Genomic DNA, 16,675 nt, shown 5'->3' on the forward strand with positions numbered 1-16,675 from the left:
TCTTGTCTGTCTCCTCTATCGGAATATAAGCTCCTTGAGGGCAGGGATCTTTGTCTTGTTCTCTGATGCATCTTAAGCACCTGGCACATAGGAGGTGTTCAATAAACAGTAACTGGATGAATGAATACACGAACACATTAGGTATACTGTACAGTGTACTGTTTCAAGGAAATGCTATATAACAGTATCTTTTTGAAACTGTTACCTGTTGCCCTACAAGACAGTTAACTTATCCAAGTTAATGACAAATTATTTTTCTTTCCTCTTTTATCTGTGTTGCAGGAAGTCAGGGACCCTGAATGGAGGGACTAGCTGAAGCCGCGGCAGAAGAACATAAATTGTGAAGATTTCATGGACATTTATTAGTTCCCCAAATTAATATTTTTATAATTTCTTACGCCTGTCTTTACTGCAATCTCTGAGCATAAATTGTGAAGATTTCGTGGACACTTATCACTTCCCCAATCAATACCCTTGTGATTTCTTATGCCTGTCTTTAATCTCTTAATCCCGTCATCTTCGTAAGCTGAGGAGGATGTATGTCACCTCAGGACCCTGTGATGATTGTGTTAACTGCACAAATTGTTTGTAGAGCATGTGTGTTTGAACAATATGAAATCTGGGCACCTTGAAAAAAGAACAGGATAACAGCAATCTTCAGGGAACAAGGGAGATAAGACTTTGGACTCTGACTGCCGGTGAGCTGGTGAGCCAGATGAACAGAGCCATATTTCTCTTATTTCAAAGGCAAATAGGAGAAATATCGCTGAATTCTTTTTCTCAGCAAGGAACTGAGAAAGAGAATGCGCCCTGAGGGTAGGTCTATAAACGGCCCCCTGGGGGCGGGTGTCTTTTACAGTCGAAGCCAAAGGGATGAAATAAGCCCCGGTCTCCTGTAGCACTCCCAGGCTTATTAGGATGAGGAAATTCCCGCCTAATAAATTTTGGTCAGATAGGTTGTCTGCTCTCAAACCCTGTCTCCTGATAAGATGTTATCAACGACAATGTGTGCCCAAAACTTCATTAACAATTTTAATTTCACCCCATCCTGTGGTCCTGTGATCTCGCCCTGCCTCCATTTGCTTTGTGATATTTTATTACCTTATGAAGTATGTGATCTCTGTGACCCACACCCTATTCGTACAGTCCCTCCCCTTTTGAAAATCACTAATAAAAACTTGCTGGTTTTATGGCCCAGGGAGCATCACGGAACCTGCCGACATGTGATGTCTCCCCCTGACACCCAGCTTTAAAATTTCTCTCTCTTTGTACTCTTTCTCTTTATTTCTCAGACCAGCTGAAATGCTTAGGGAAATAGAAAAGAACCCACGTGAATATCAGAGGTGGGGTTCCTCCGATAATCTGCTTAGTAGTTCATACATTCACATTTTTAGACATTTCTACTAGTGGTCTGAGGCTATGGGATACACACATATATATATCTATTCATTTAAACATATTCTGTACAAAATGGTGTCAGGACTAAATATATTCTAGGTTGAAGCAATATTATAAGCAGACCATTTTGTTAGCACATGGAGATTAGGATCCTATATTTTAGGCCCCAAGGAGCTGCAGATTTTAAGGAGGTAATTATCTTTAACATAAGGTATTTTTGATCAATGAAGAGTAGACACTCTATAGTATTATTTTCCACCTTCTGGCTTATAGGACATGACAGTTATTATAATACTAGTTTTCAGTTTTATTTATTTATTGCTATTTTATTTATTTATTTATTGTTGTTGAGATGGAGTCTCGCTCTGTCACCCAGGCTGGAGTGCAGTGGCGCAATCTCAGCTCACTGCAAGCTCCATCTCCCGGGTTCACGCCATTCTCCTGACTTAGCCTCCTGAGTAGCTGGGACTACTAGAAGGCACCCGCCACAATGCCTGGCTAATTTTTTGTATTTTTAGTAGAGACAGGGTTTCACCATGTTAGCCAGGGTGGTCTTGATCTCCTGACCTCGTGATACGCCCGTCTTGGCCTCCCAAAGTGCTGGGATTACAGGCGTAATCCACTGCGTCCAGCCTCTTTATTGTTATTTTAAAATATAATATTAAAAATAGAGACAGGATCTTCTTCTGTTGCCCAGGCTGGTCTCAAACTCCTCAGCTCAAGTGATCCTCTCACCTCAGCCTCCCAGAGTGCTGGGATTACAGATGTGAGCCACCCCACCTGGCCTAGTTTTCATTTCTTGAGGGCTTACTCTATGACAGGCAATGTGCTAACCCTTTTATCTTATATAAACACTTTGTCTCATATAGTTCTCATTACACTACAGGTAGGAATTTTACATATGAAGAAACTGAAGTCCAAAGAACTTCAACAGCTGGCATGAAGTCACACAGCTGGCAACTGGCAGTGAAGGCATTGAATCTACATCTGTTTGAAACCTATTAAATATTACAAAGTCTGAGTACAAACAAGGAGCAGGAGTAAAACAGGATGCTGGGAGAAATATTATGTCACAAATCCACATTTGGTGCTTGGTGTGGAAAGTGAGCAGTACTATATTTTATCTGCCACTATTTAAAAGAAAAAGCTTTTAACAAGCAAGCCCGTTCAAATTGCACATTGATATCTTCTCCCTGATGTTAAAAAATATTTTTAAAGAGCAATGTAGTTTTTCCTTTAACAAACTCACAAATAACCCCAAGGTTTTAAATGCTTGTTTCCCATTGTAGTGCTTTCTTCCTGTCACTGTTTTTGAGCTAGAACATGGAGTCCTTGCTAGGGAAAGGAAGGGCATGATCATCAATCTCCATTAATAGCCTTGAGTGGCTTCTGTTATCTGATGATTTCTGAGCTGATAGAGGGTAAATAATGATGTGGTTAGATGAGCTATTCATCCACATTTGACATTTACATAAGCTCTGCATTCACCCTTTATATTCACATATTTCAGATAGTGTCCTATGAATTGGGTAGATCTTTTCAAATTCTATTCTTTCTCCAAATAAACCTCTTTTTCTTTCCTTTCCTTTCCTTTTCTCTCTCTCTCCATTTTTTTCTTTTTTTAATTTTTTATTTTTTAGAAAGGTTTGGCTCTATTGCTCAGGCTGGAGTGCAGTGGCACCATCTCACCTCACTGCAACCTCCGCCTCCTGTATTCAAGCCATCCTCCCACCTCAGCCTCCCAAATAGCTGAAACTACAGGCGCACAGCACCATGCCTGGCTCATTTTTGTAGTTTTTCTGGGACAGGGTTTCACCATGTTGCCCAGACTGGTCTCGAACTTATAAGCTTAAGTGATCCGCCTGCCTTGGCCTCCAAAAGTGCTGGGATTACAGGCATAAGGCACCGTGCCTGGCCTCCAGATAAACCTCCTCTCAGAGTTATGTCAACAAAAAAGCAGAACCCATGCTATAAGAGTTTAGTATTTTGGGGAGAGCATAAAATTATTATGATTTCCTAAATTAGTTATGATACAGAGGATACATTAGAGCAGTGTCAATCAAAATGGATTTATAAGGAAACCAAAACTAATCTTTTTTCATGTTTAAGTTCACTGTTAAGGTAAAATAATAACCCAAGTGCAGTAACCACCCTTTATTTCATCAGCTTGAGTCTATTTATTGTCTACCTTCTCCTCACAAGTAAAGTCTTAAGATCTTAAATAGCTCTCCCTCTCCATCACTCTTTTTTCTCTTTTATTACTTATCTTGTTTTCTAAAATGTGGTGCTACAGGAAATAATTTCACTTTATGGAGAGTGAGAAAGGAAATTATTTTTATGAATATTGTACTGTTTTCACCCAACAGGTTGAAAATTCTTGCCTCTTATTAATGAAGAAATTAACTGATATCTGTGAGTCTATTATCTGAGAACCTCAATGACCTCCTTCTCTTGGGTTAGCAGAATGAAGGATAAAGAGATTCATCTCTTGTACAAATCAGCCTATTTTCTGGAAACCACAGTTTACTTACGTTTGCAAGCATCTGGAGCTGAGAAGGGTCTCCGCAGGTCCCGATAGAAGCCTGGCTTGCACCTCTGGCAATGCTGTCCTTCTGTGTTGTGCTGACAGTCATCACAGACGCCACCGCTACGATTCCCTGATGCCTCCCACACATTAATGTCGAAGTGACAGGTATCGGCATGCCCATTACACTTGCAGGCTGGCAATAAGAAGCGTGGAGAGAAACACTAATAAGTAAAAATAAAGTGATGGCTTATCTCATATTCAGGTAGTTAAAAATAGGATGAGTTGGCCAGGCATGGTGGCTCACGCCTGTAATCCCAGCACTTGTGGGAGGCCAAGGCGGGTGGATCACCTGAGGCCAGGAGTTTGAGACCAGCCTGGCTAACATGGTGAAACTCCATCTCTACTAAATACAAAAGAATTATCCAGGTGTGGTGGCACACGCCTGTAGTCCCAGCTACTTGGGAGGCTGAGGCAGGAGAATTGCTTGAACCTGAGAGGCGGAGGTTGCAGTGAGCCGAGATCATGCTATTGTATTCCAGCCTGGGTGACAGAGGGAGACTCTGTCTCAAAATAAATAAATAAAAATAAATAAAAATAGGATAAACTGATTGTTAATGTTTAGTTTTAGTTTTTGAGTAGTTAACAATACAAAAATCAAAGGAATATAGAAAGGCATCCATTGAGAAATCTAGCCTCTGCATCCCCGTTTACCCTGTTTTCCCTGACTTCAATAGGTTACTACTTTTTTTAAAAGAGTTTCTTGTGTAGCCTTCCAGTTTTTCATTATAGGCTGTTAATTAAAAAAAAAAAAAGTTTCAGGAGATGCATGAAAGTCAACAAAGTGTAGATTTGTCTAGTTGGGCAAAGATATATATGATGATGAACTTACCAATGGGGGTTGACATTCATTGTGGAAAGATTACAGGAGTGACCATCAGTTTTTACCCTCTCTTTTGGTAACACTTCACGATTCCCACTCCTATTACTTCTCAAGGGTCATCCTGTGGGTCTCCTGTCCTTGCTAAGAAAAGCTGAGATTGTCAGGCCTTAAGTGGAAATGAGCATTCATATTGCAGATGCAGGCATGAATTCATGCTTACTAATGAGCCTGGAAGGGTCATTACTCATGAGCTTCTGGTAGACAGAGCTTAGGAACTTGGCAAGTAGTTTAATTTCATGAAGTACTATTCTTCAGCTGTTGAGCTGGTGAGTAGAAGGTGGACTCCTATTGAAGCCTCAATTTTCTTACAGAAGAGGCCTGCAGTATTTATTATATAACAATTCCTCAAAGGCATTTCTAAGATTATAAGTCAATAGCATCAAGTGACATGTCTCTGTGTTCTATATGTATTTAGATAGGCAGCTGATTTATGTGGAAAGAGTCAGAAAGGCACCCTAGGAATTCAGGATAAATTCTTTAGATTCTCTTCATTGGTGATTTAGAATAAGAATCCCGATTTTTGGAGGTCAAATGTATTTGAAAATGTTTGTGCTATTGTTTTTCATTGTTTTCTTGATGTGTTATGAAATTCTGGCCAGATTCATATCTTTTTAAAGTATATTACAAGATAATTTAAGATTTATTCTTACAGGAAATCCTTTACATTTCCTAGAAACAAAAACAAATCAGTTATGACTCCGAATTATGTATGGGAAGAGACTTCTCACAATGTTACCCACGGAACCTGCTTTTAAATCCTTGTAAAAGAGAGGTTTGTGAGTGTTAACATTGGGATGGGCATGCATATTTCTCTGAACATTTTAAATTGCAAAGAAAAAATGGCTCATGTTCCCATATTTTTACCTTTCTATTTAATCTCCAGCCTCAAACCTCAAGCTAGTTAGTCCTTGTAGGGAAATCTTCTTCTTAACTTACTGGCATAATTTCAAATCTATTTTTTCATTTCAAGCATCATAAAGTGAAAAAAAAGGCAATGTGGTATTATGGGGAAAAGTACCTAATTTGGAGTCTTGAGACTTGGGATCAAGTCCCCACTATCATTTACTAACTTTGGCAAATCACTTAATCTTGCTGAGCCTCAGTTAGCTGATCTCTATAATGGGATTAACACCACCTGCTTTACTGGGTAGTTTTGAGAACTGAATTCAAAATAGCTATTTTCATGTTTATAATTCACCATCTCAGCAATGAGAGTACAACAGAATCAGATGTTCTTGTGTCTACTCATGTATTTACTTATTTATTTATTTAGAGACAGAGTCTCCCTCTGTCACTCAGGCTGGAGTTCAGTGGCGTGATCTTGGCTCACTGCAACCTCCACCTCCCGGTTTCAAGTGATTCTCGTGCCTCAGCCTCCCAAGTAGCTGGGATCACAGGTACACGCCACCATGCCTGGATAATTTTTTCTTTTTCTTTTTTTTTTTTTTTTTTGTATTTTTAGTAGAGACAGGATTTCACCATGTTGGCCAGGCTGGTCTTGAACTCCTGGTCTCAAGTGATCCACCCGCCTGGGCCTCCCAAAGTGCTGAAATTACAGGTGTGAGCCATCCTCCTATTTTTATTATGTCAAATTATAAAAAGGTTCTTAGCTCCCACAAAGTATCCAAGAAAATGGGGAACATATTCTTGGGGAAAAAGTCACATTAGCAATGTAACGAACAGCAACTGTTTTCAGTGGCTGAAGCCTCAGTGGACAGTGATATGGCTATGTTTGTGTAGGGTCTAGTGTTTGTCACCCACCACTTTGTGTTGTGTTTTTAGAGACAACAAGGACTCCACAGATAAGCTGACTTTACAAAGAAAGCTTTCATATATCGTGGGCTTGTTACTTACTTCTGCACTCATTGGGAGCCCCCGTTTTGCCATCAGCTGCCTCCCATGGCCGGTCGTTGTATAACGGAGCACAGTGCTGGCAGTGGCTGCCTGCTGTGTTGTGCTTACACATACACTTCCCATGGACCTACAAGCAACATCAAGTGAGAGCTATGAGCACAAATGTCGCCAAAGAAGAACATGTTCCCACAATCGCATCACATGGAATGGCTTTAGTCATAAGATGTTCATTCACTTTTCTGAAGAAGTTAACAATCAAGAGGAGAGATGCTTTCTTTAGTTTGTCTTATAATCTTTTGAAAAATTCAAAAGATTAAGTACTATAGTTTCTTGGCCGAAGGGTATATGACCCTAGAGGGTAATTCTAATGTACTTACTGGCTGAGCAAGCACCTGAATTCTAAAGTACCGGCTAAGTTTTTAGTATCTTTAATTTTTAAAAATTCTTTATGCAAAAGTAACATACCTTCATTCTAGAAAGTTTATAAATCCATAATCTCATTGCAAAAATGACATTAATATCCACATTTGGAGCATATATTTCCAGTATTCAAAAAAAAATTATATTTACAACCTTTTTCACATAATATATTGTGAATATCTTTCCATTTTGTTAAACATTCTCATATAATACACACTCTAATGGTGCCCCGTATGATGTATAATTAATTTATCTGACCATCTATTTTATTGTAATTTAGGTTTTTAAATATATGTATATATTATATTCAATGCTATAATGAATATCATTGTAGCTAAGTATTTGTGTGCATCTTTAATTATTTCCTTTGAATGTATTTTCTAGAAGTAATATTGAAAGGTCAAAATATGTATATTGTTAGGGCTTTGAATACATTTTGTCCTAATATACTGGGCATTTTTTTTCCCGTAGTTCACAGTAGTATAGGGTTTATTAAAATAGTATTTCTCCCAGAGAGAAATACTTCAGTGGAATTCTTAGAAATTGGGAATTTTAATATTTTTTGTGTTATTTCACTGATAACTTCTAAAAATTAATATTTGGAATCATCTGAACTATCTCCCAATAAGTAAGACTTACAATGAATTTCAATACCAAGATGCATTCCAGTACCAAGATTATTTATTTACATGATGTCATGACTATACAAAGGAAAGGTTTGCAAAGTAGCTCAGAACGGGGTCCATAAGTGTGGATCTGTGAGGTTTTATATTTTTTCCTTGAGAAATGTGTTAAAGGTAACATAAAGGTAACAAATTATGTCAACTAGTCAACAAATATTTAATGGGTACCTACAAGGGAGAGTCACTATGCTAGGCCATGTTTGGTACACAAAGCATTAGAAAACTCTTCTGTCTTTAAGAAAGATGAAATGTATAATATCTGGAGAAAAAAGAGTTACACAGGAGAAAATAACACATAAACAAGACAATAAATACTTAAGAAGCAAAATAATGCTGGCATTCAAAAGATGCAGAAATCACCATAGGTTGACAGCAGTGGAGGGCATAAGAGAAAGGTGGAGATTGGAGCTGGCCCTTGGCACATGGGTGGCATTTTTAACAGATAGAAGGGAAGAAACTTTTCAGGAAAAGGAGACAAAATGAACCAAGGTATAAGGAGAATCTGTTAGCAACGTTTATTTCAATGCATCTAAAATATTTCAATTGTGACAAAAAATGAATTACTAAAAATGACATGTACTCAGCATGGCCAAACGAAAATGAGTCCCTAAGGTAAAGTTCAACAAACCTGAAAACAGCCACACCAATACACTGATGTACTATTGCTTGACCTAAGATAACACTCAAGTAACTTGTGTCATCTCATCCAGGACCTTCTTTCTTTTAATACTTCCCCTACCACTGGTGGAGGCACTCTGCAAATGGCCTGTGCAATTATCCAAGTGTGCTATATGACTGCTATGGGCCTTATGCTCACATAATGTTCAAGTTCAGGAATTACACACAGGCCTTATTGGACTGAAGGCTGCGTGTGAGTGAACATGACGCCTAAGAGTTAGCTGGAAAATTTCATAAGCAATGTGTTGGCGGCCATCTTGCTAAATTTCATTTCAGTGTATTGTCATGTAAGGTTCTCATGCTTCATGAAAATTATAAAATTTCTTTTAATTCTCAGGGCTTAGTGAGTATATAGATTTTTTTAAAAGGGTAAATTGGCTCTTTGAAAAAAGATGATGTTGCAAAAATTTTTGTTAATTTTCTTTATAGAAATGCAACTAATACTATAGATTCATTCACTGGTTTTGGTCTCGGAATGCCCAAGTATAAATTGAGTTATAATAGTCTATCTTCTTGGGCTTCTCTTCATGGCTGTGATATGAAATGTTTATATATTGAAATTCCATGAAGTTATAAGGGTTCACTACAAATCTCCATTCACACATCCAGGCAAGCTCTAAAGACAAATCTGCACTTAAATTTTGAGAGCTGCAGGAATTCAACTTCTGCTGCTCTGAAAAATGAGATTTTTTTTCATCCTAGCTCCTGGGTATCTGATTTTTTCCTATCCATTTTTTATAATAAAGTATACGAGGTAGAGGTGCTCAGTCATATTACTTTTATTGAACCTTTTTAAAATCAGTGTTCTGTCTGATCGTGAAAAAAATATAAACTCTTGCCAATCAAATAACTTCTATGTGGCAAATTTCTGTAAAGACTCTCAAGAAAAGTTGATGATTCTTTGTTTTACTTGTAGTACTAAATGCTGGGTTCAAAGAAAAGGGAGTCTTTGAAAAAATGACTGTGTAGGAAAAATATTCCAAGGCTGAAGAATTTAGTAAGATGAAGGCATCCTTATGTAGCAGGCAGAAGCAGCACAATGGAGACTAGTAGGAAAAACAGTTTTGTAATTGTCTAAATCCTACATGTCAAAAAAAAAAAAAAAAAAACCCACACACAAAAGCAAAACATACATAAAAAACACATAAATAATCTGATACAGTCAGAGTTCCTGCTGTTAAGGGAGTTCTATCTGAGGGCATTAGGGAAAATGTTAAGGGGTGTAAAGTAAATATGATAGAAAACAAGGTCAATTAGTGCTGTCTATATAAAACTTCTAAGTGTAGTCCCTGAGTTTGTGTCCTGACGGGTACATGAGATTTTCTTTAGGGAGCAAAGAAAAGAATATAAAAACCCTAAAGGAATAGTCAGGGACAGTCAATAAATAAACCAGAGGTATGTGTTCGAGAGGTAGGTTCAATCCAGATCACAGAACACACTAAACATTAGTTTAAAGAGACTGAAATTTATCCTGTAAGCAATGCAGATCCATTGAAGATTTTTGAGTAAGGAAATGATGTGAAAGGTATATTAAATACACTTTATTTTCTTCTCTTTAAAAAAAAAAATTCTTTCTACCTCTCTCCTATCTTGCCTGTTATGTTCTTTCTTCCCTTTCTCCTTTTAAGATTTCTTCTCCAGCTTTACCCCCAGCTCATGCCTTATAATAACCAGTGGTACCCACATGTATTTTCTGAAAATATTCAGAAGTTGAAAAGGTTGTTAATTTCTTTTTCCTGATTTTCCAGTTATATAAGCATGTTAATCTTATGTACTGTTTTTTTGCATCCTCTCCATTTTAAAATTATTTATCTTTAATTATTTTTAGAGACAGGATCTTGCTTTGTTGCCCAGGCTGAAGTGTAATGGTGTGATCACAGGTCACTGACACCTTGAATTCCTTGGCTGAAGTGATCCTCCCATCTGAGTCTCCCAAATAGCTTGGACAACAGGCATATGTCACCATGCCCGACTAATTTTTGTATTTTTTGTAAAGATGGGGTTTCACTACATTGCCCAGGCAGGTCTCCAACTCCTGGGCTCAAGTGATCCTCCCACCTCAGCCTCCTAAAGGGTTGGGATTACAGGCATGAGCCCCTACACCTGGCTCTCTTTTCCATTTTTTAGCAACCGTTTATTGAATACTGTATGAAGATAGATGCTGCAATGTACTGTGAGTCCTCTTCAAAGGAGCTCAACCATCGTCATAGGTTCAATTTGTCAGGTTTGGTCTTGGAAGGCCGAAGGTTTATACGTAATATCACCCAACACGTGGGTTCATCCTGCCACAAATCCCAGGCCTCAGGAGTCCGCAGACATTTAGAGTTACCCCATCAAACATTCACATGTATCACAAGATAATGTTGGACAGGTCAATTCCCTCTGCAGTGAGGATTTCAGAGCGTTCCCTTGATCCCACATGCCAAGGATTGGGATGAACCTCCCAGGGTCTGAAAGATGCTAGCCAGCAAATTTTTCTGCATGCAGAAAAATTCAAGGAGCTGTCATTTTGATAATTACCAAAAATAGCTGTAAATCATTACCTAGACAATTTGAAACAAGAAATCCTTCCTCAGCGATACAACTGTTGCTGTTCAAGCTTGAAAGATCATCCACTATTTGATGCTCGTGAAAAATGTGCAAGTAAAACTAGGTCTTCATTAAAAAAAAAAAACCCAGAAAAAGGAAACTTTAGTAATAGGTTAAACATAGTTCTTGTGTGGTATACAAACATGAACCAGATAAGGAGCAGGAAAATGGGATTATGTATTTAAGGTTTAGTTGAAGAAAAGCGGTGTCTAGTTATCTAATTAAAAAATGAGTAATTTACCTTAACAGCAAAGCTACAACTCCTAATGACCCAGGAGATGAATAGAATTTTGGATATTCTATGATTTCCATAAACTTCCCTGTTATGCTAAGAATATGCTTCTCTGCCAATGTCAAAAGTTTTCACACTCATATTTAATTGAGTTTATTTGCTACTAATATTAACACACTTGCCAGTCATTTTTAGCACATTTATCTTACAGGAAGGGACTCATACACACATTGAACCAGTAAGTCAAGGAATTACTGGAACAGCATGCTCATTAGGAGCTATTCACTTTGGTGATAATATCATATATTAAAGCCAAATAGGCATGGAAGAGAAAATATTATTTCCTCATATTTGAGGCAAGAGACATAAGAATTTAGGTGGGGGGGGAGGTGAAATGGGGAAATTATTATCTTTTAGATCCATAACTGGAAGATACACGGGACTTGCCTAGAAAAGCTGCTTTTTCATTGAGCTTCCTTTTGGGGCAGAAGGCTTTCAGTAGTCAGCAATCATGTGGTTGAGTTGAAAACTGACCAGCCAGGAGGTTGTAGGAAGCTGGTCATTGACAGCATCAAGCATATGGGATGGACGCTTACCAAGGTTGTTGTAGAACATTTAAACACTGAATGGAAGATTGGCTTAAACAACTTTTAGGTTGCTTCTAGTCTTAAGGTTCTATGATTTCAAGGCCTGTTTCTCTGTATTGTAAACACTATTTGGTGGCAGAAACCACCCAAAATCCTTTTTGAGCCCCCAGATTAGACTTAAATGACATATAGCTGGGTCCTGTTGCCACTTCACCAATGCAGAACATTCCTGGAATCATCTGAAAATCAAACGAGGACGAGCTAGGAGAGTATTTCCTTTTTCCTGCAGGAACTACCCAATGTGACACAAATGGAAAAGTAAATAAACATTAATAGTCTCTGAAGACAGACTTTCATTCATCTATATTGACTATACTTAAATGAAAATAAATATGATCCTTTTTTATTTCTCTCATTCAGCTTTCTTCTCTCTCTACTGCATGTTTCCTATTGCTTGTAACTACAGTACTCTTGGACTAAATGTTATTCTAGTTCCTCCTCTCAAATAAAGATGTACTTTATCATCCAGTGATGTTTACCACAGACACTGACCATAATGGAATTACAAAAGCAGAAAATCCACCTGGCTAATGCTTTGAAGGACTTACATTAACTAAATTATTCTAGGAATGTCTGATAAAATTTGCTTCCCAGTTGCTTTCCAAGAAAGAGAGTAACAACTATTGTTTGAGTCTCCTGTTGATCATGTCCTACTAAAAATATAATGAAAGTTCATGAAAAAAATATTTGTTTTATAGCAAAGTACACAGAAATCTTTGAATTTCATCAGTTGAGTAATTTCCTTGTGATACTGTGCCATTATTATTTATATACATGATTTTATTTCAATTCTTGACCATGCAACTTTTAATTCCAATTGAAAATGAATATTCTCTTAGACCATCATGGGAACTTTAAAAAAAAGTTTGTGAAAAGAGGATACAAACAGTGCTTATTCTATGGACCAGAGGAAAATGCCTCCTTCTTGGCAGCTGCAGCAATTCATGGACCTCTATAGCTATGACACATAATTTAGGGAGTGAAACAACGCTATACAGCAATTGAAGACCAAATGTGAAGGCAAAAACTGATTAATTTCTAAAGAGATAGTATGCCCCTTTTAGAGAAAAGGATTAAACTTCTAAAATAATGCACTTGTTATTCATGAGAAGAAATACATTCTAATAATGGGCCAGCCTGTTAGAACCTGCTGCTCTGATTCAGGACAAAAACATGCACAACAAATGCTACAACACAACCTTTGAATAGAAAGCATTGTGATAAAAACATGTTTTTTCATTAACGAATAAAATATGCCCTTTCCCATTAAAGGTTTGCATGTTTTAATTTAACAGAAGTAGAAGTTCTATGGTGAATATCAAGCATAATAATTGAGTTTGGTGAAAAGGAGGCCTGAAACCTACTGTCAGAATGGGGCAAAATAGGTTGAAGGCTGAGTGTTTCAAACCCTTGCCCAGTAATATAAATTGTAAAAATGCAAGCAGAAATGAAAAGCTTTACTGCTTATTCTTTGGTCTATACTTGAACACTAGAGGAAACCCGCTCATAAAAAAGCATGGGCAATAAAATAAAGATAGGCGTAGGGTAAAAATAATTATGATTAAAGACTAAAAATTAGCCAGTACTTAAGGCTTCCTTTCCCCCAGCTAAGCTGTAACCTGAAATTCTTTCTGTAGAAATTCATTCCTTTAGCTCTAGAATGATGTTTTAGGTTCAAGACCTCCTTACAAAAATGCACTTACCCTCAGGAGGGGCAAATCCTTATATTATTAGCAAAAACATTTCGGCAGGGATTATAATCATGTTTTCGATCCTAGAACTGGGACTTTCCAGAGAAGGGAAAGGGAATGTCTGAAGGGGAGAGAGGAGCCAAAAACAAACCGTGCCTACTTCACTAATTTGCCAAGACCTTGCTCTGATGGACAGACCTGAAAAAACCATGAATGGAGCCAATGCAAATTCCCTAAGAAAACGGCATTTAGTGTACGGCATGGGAATCTTACGTTATCCGCCTCTCTCTACTACATTGTAAGACCTTGCAGAAGAAACAGTGGCTTAAATGTCTTTGAATCCCCAGTAACTGACATACAATGGGTTTCCAATAAATGTGCATTTTTTTTCATTCAGGGAATATATATATATTATGAAGCCTTGAGAACTTAAGTTATTGAGCTCAGTCTCATTTTTAAAACTGCCAAGAAGGGAGGGTGATAATTATGCATTTGAAGTGGGAACGAGATTATTTCACTTGTCACATTTAGCTTTGTCCAGATTGTTTCCTATAAGGGGTATACAGGCTTATAACTGGGCAAGGCATATTGATAAATATGTCCTCATGTGTAGTGGTCATCTCTGGGAGATCTACTGTAAAGTTCAAGGAATATGGGTCAGTTATGGACCTGATGATAAATAATAACAACAACAGTAATAGTAACTAACACTGAGTAGCTCTTACTATATACCCAGGCACTGTTCTAGGCACTGTGTAAATATTAACTCAATTCCTTAGCACGAAAACCCTATACAGTAGGTGTAATTATTATTGCTCAGTTTCACAAAGGAGAAAACAAAGGCCCAAAGAGTTTAAGTAATTGGCCCAAGGTCGCAAAGCCAGTAAGTGGTAAAGCTACCTGAACTCTAGCAGTCTCACTCTAGCATCCTCATCTTAACCCCTAAACTATGCTATTGTAAGACCCTCGGCAGAAGGATTTTGAGTGGTCCACTTTGGCCAAGTCTCTTCAGGATGATGCTTAAATAAAATTGGTGTGTCCTCCCAAAACGTGTCCTGTAAGTGAGAGCTCTCCAGGACAGAGTCTGGTTTGGACTCAGGGTGAGCCCCTTCATGGGTGTTCTGTGCTTGAATGGATTATCGGTTTATTCCTCTGGAAGAAGTCAAGCAGCTCTGAAGATAGGTGAATACAGGGAGACTGGCCCCAATTTCCCACACCTGGCATCAAGTTCAGGGCAAGTAGGGGTAAAGAATAGATTTTGATCTTCATTGGTTCTATATAAAACCTTTCTATCTGCACCCTGGAGATTCTGATGCCTTCTAGGGGAATTTCCAGGCCACTGCAAGCCTCAACAAGTCCCTATTAGGACCTCCTTTGGATAAATTTACAAACAGAGATGACAGCAGGAATGTAAATAAACTCTAATTAAAGATTTGCTCTTTGTGGATAGCACCTCCTTTATGTTATTTACCATCCCTCTTAGATACGATCTGGTAAGAATGGTAATAGGTAGTGTGATGACTTTTAGTCAGTTTAAATTTAGTTATGAAGAATAAGTACACTGTGCATAACCAAATGATTTAGGTAAATTTTTAAATTGAGGTTGCTGGCTTATTTCCATTTTTTTTCATGTCCAAATTTTATATGCCCCAAAGCTTTGAAGTATTTATCTAAGTCTAAGTTCATCTGTGCCATGGCACATGCTACTTACCATAAGAAATCAGGAGTAGAAAAGTATCCAGAGCTACAAGCGTGCATGTGCATGCACACAAGCGCGTGCGCGCACACACACACACACAAATTTCCAAATGCGACCACATCTGTGTACATTGATTGGCCACACCTGTATACATCTATCTATCTATCTATATATATGGTGGGCACTGATTCTGAGACTGCTTAACGTTGTGATTCAGTAGATTTTTTTTTTTTTTGGTAGTATTACAGCTAGAACTAAGACCTAAAGCCAAGTTTTGTGGTTTATCTTTCTATATATAGCATGGCCACTTTTGTAAAAATCAGAGGATTAAACAAAAATGAAATAAAGCAAAAACAACCCCCCAAACCCACCCATCTACAGGAAGGAAGGCAGAAACGGCTCAAGGGCAGAGAAAAGCATAACTTGGGCTTTTCAAATAAATCACAAAACATGTCTGAGTTTACAAATAGTGTTGATAACATAACCTCACTTAGGCTCGGCGTGGTGGCTCACACCTGTAATCTCAGATTTTGGGAGGCCATGGAGGGTGGATGGCTTCTACTCACAAATTGGAGACCAGCCTGGGCAACATGGTGAGACCTCATCTCTACAAAAAATACAAAAATTACCCGGGTGTGCTGCTGAATACCTGTAGTCCCAGCTACTCGAGAGGCTGAGGCGGGGGATCCCTTGAGCCTGGGAGGCGGAGGTTGTAGTGAGCCGAGATTGTGCCACTGCACTCCAGTCTGGGCCATAGAGCCAGACCTTGTCTCAAAAAACAAAACAAAAACCTCACTTCAAAAAGCCAAGTGAAAGAAGGTTTTAAAATATTTTCATTGTTTTAGGCTGGGCGCTGTGGCTCATGCCTGTAATCCCAGCACTTTGGGAGGCCAAGGCGGGCAGATAACTTGAGGTCAGGATTTCGAGACCAGCCTGGTCAGCACAGTGAAATCCTGTCTCTACCAAAAATAATAAAATTAGCCAGGCATGGTGGTATGTGCTGTAATCCCAGTTACTTGGGAGGCTGAGGTAGGAGAATCGCTTGAACCTGGAAGGCAGAGGTTGCAGTGAGCCAAGATCGTGCCACTGCACTCCAGCCTGGGTGACAGAACGAGACTTTGTCTTAAAAAAAAAAAAAAAATCCATTGTTTTAAAACTACATAATTGGCTCAAGAGTATTTTTTGCAAGTGAGCAGTACAGTTTAAATTTGGGCTTTTTGAGTAATTTTAGGTAGGAGTCTCTCTTACTCTTCAGAATAATGACTTCCTAGAACAAAACAAATCTCTCTTTTGTGAGACCAGGGATAGAGACTGCTT

The 16,675-nt window shown here is 38.2% G+C and overlaps 1 protein-coding gene across 3 annotated transcripts in view; it reads right to left on the bottom strand.

Moving 5' to 3' along the window:
* The window catches only part of NTN4 (netrin 4), a 122,643-nt gene that overhangs the window by 49,581 nt on the left and 56,387 nt on the right, over positions 1-16,675 (bottom strand). For all 3 annotated transcript variants that reach the window (XM_025403387.1, XM_025403386.1, XM_025403384.1), the window contains exons 4-5: positions 6,720-6,846; positions 3,930-4,118 (exon numbers count right to left, since the gene is read on the bottom strand). In XM_025403387.1, coding sequence (XP_025259172.1) covers positions 3,930-4,118; positions 6,720-6,846 — 316 coding nt within the window. The remainder of the gene's footprint in view (positions 1-3,929; positions 4,119-6,719; positions 6,847-16,675) is intronic.

The sequence above is a fragment of the Theropithecus gelada genome, chromosome 11 (genome assembly GCF_003255815.1).
Source record: "Theropithecus gelada isolate Dixy chromosome 11, Tgel_1.0, whole genome shotgun sequence".
Lineage (NCBI taxonomy): Eukaryota > Metazoa > Chordata > Mammalia > Primates > Cercopithecidae > Theropithecus > Theropithecus gelada.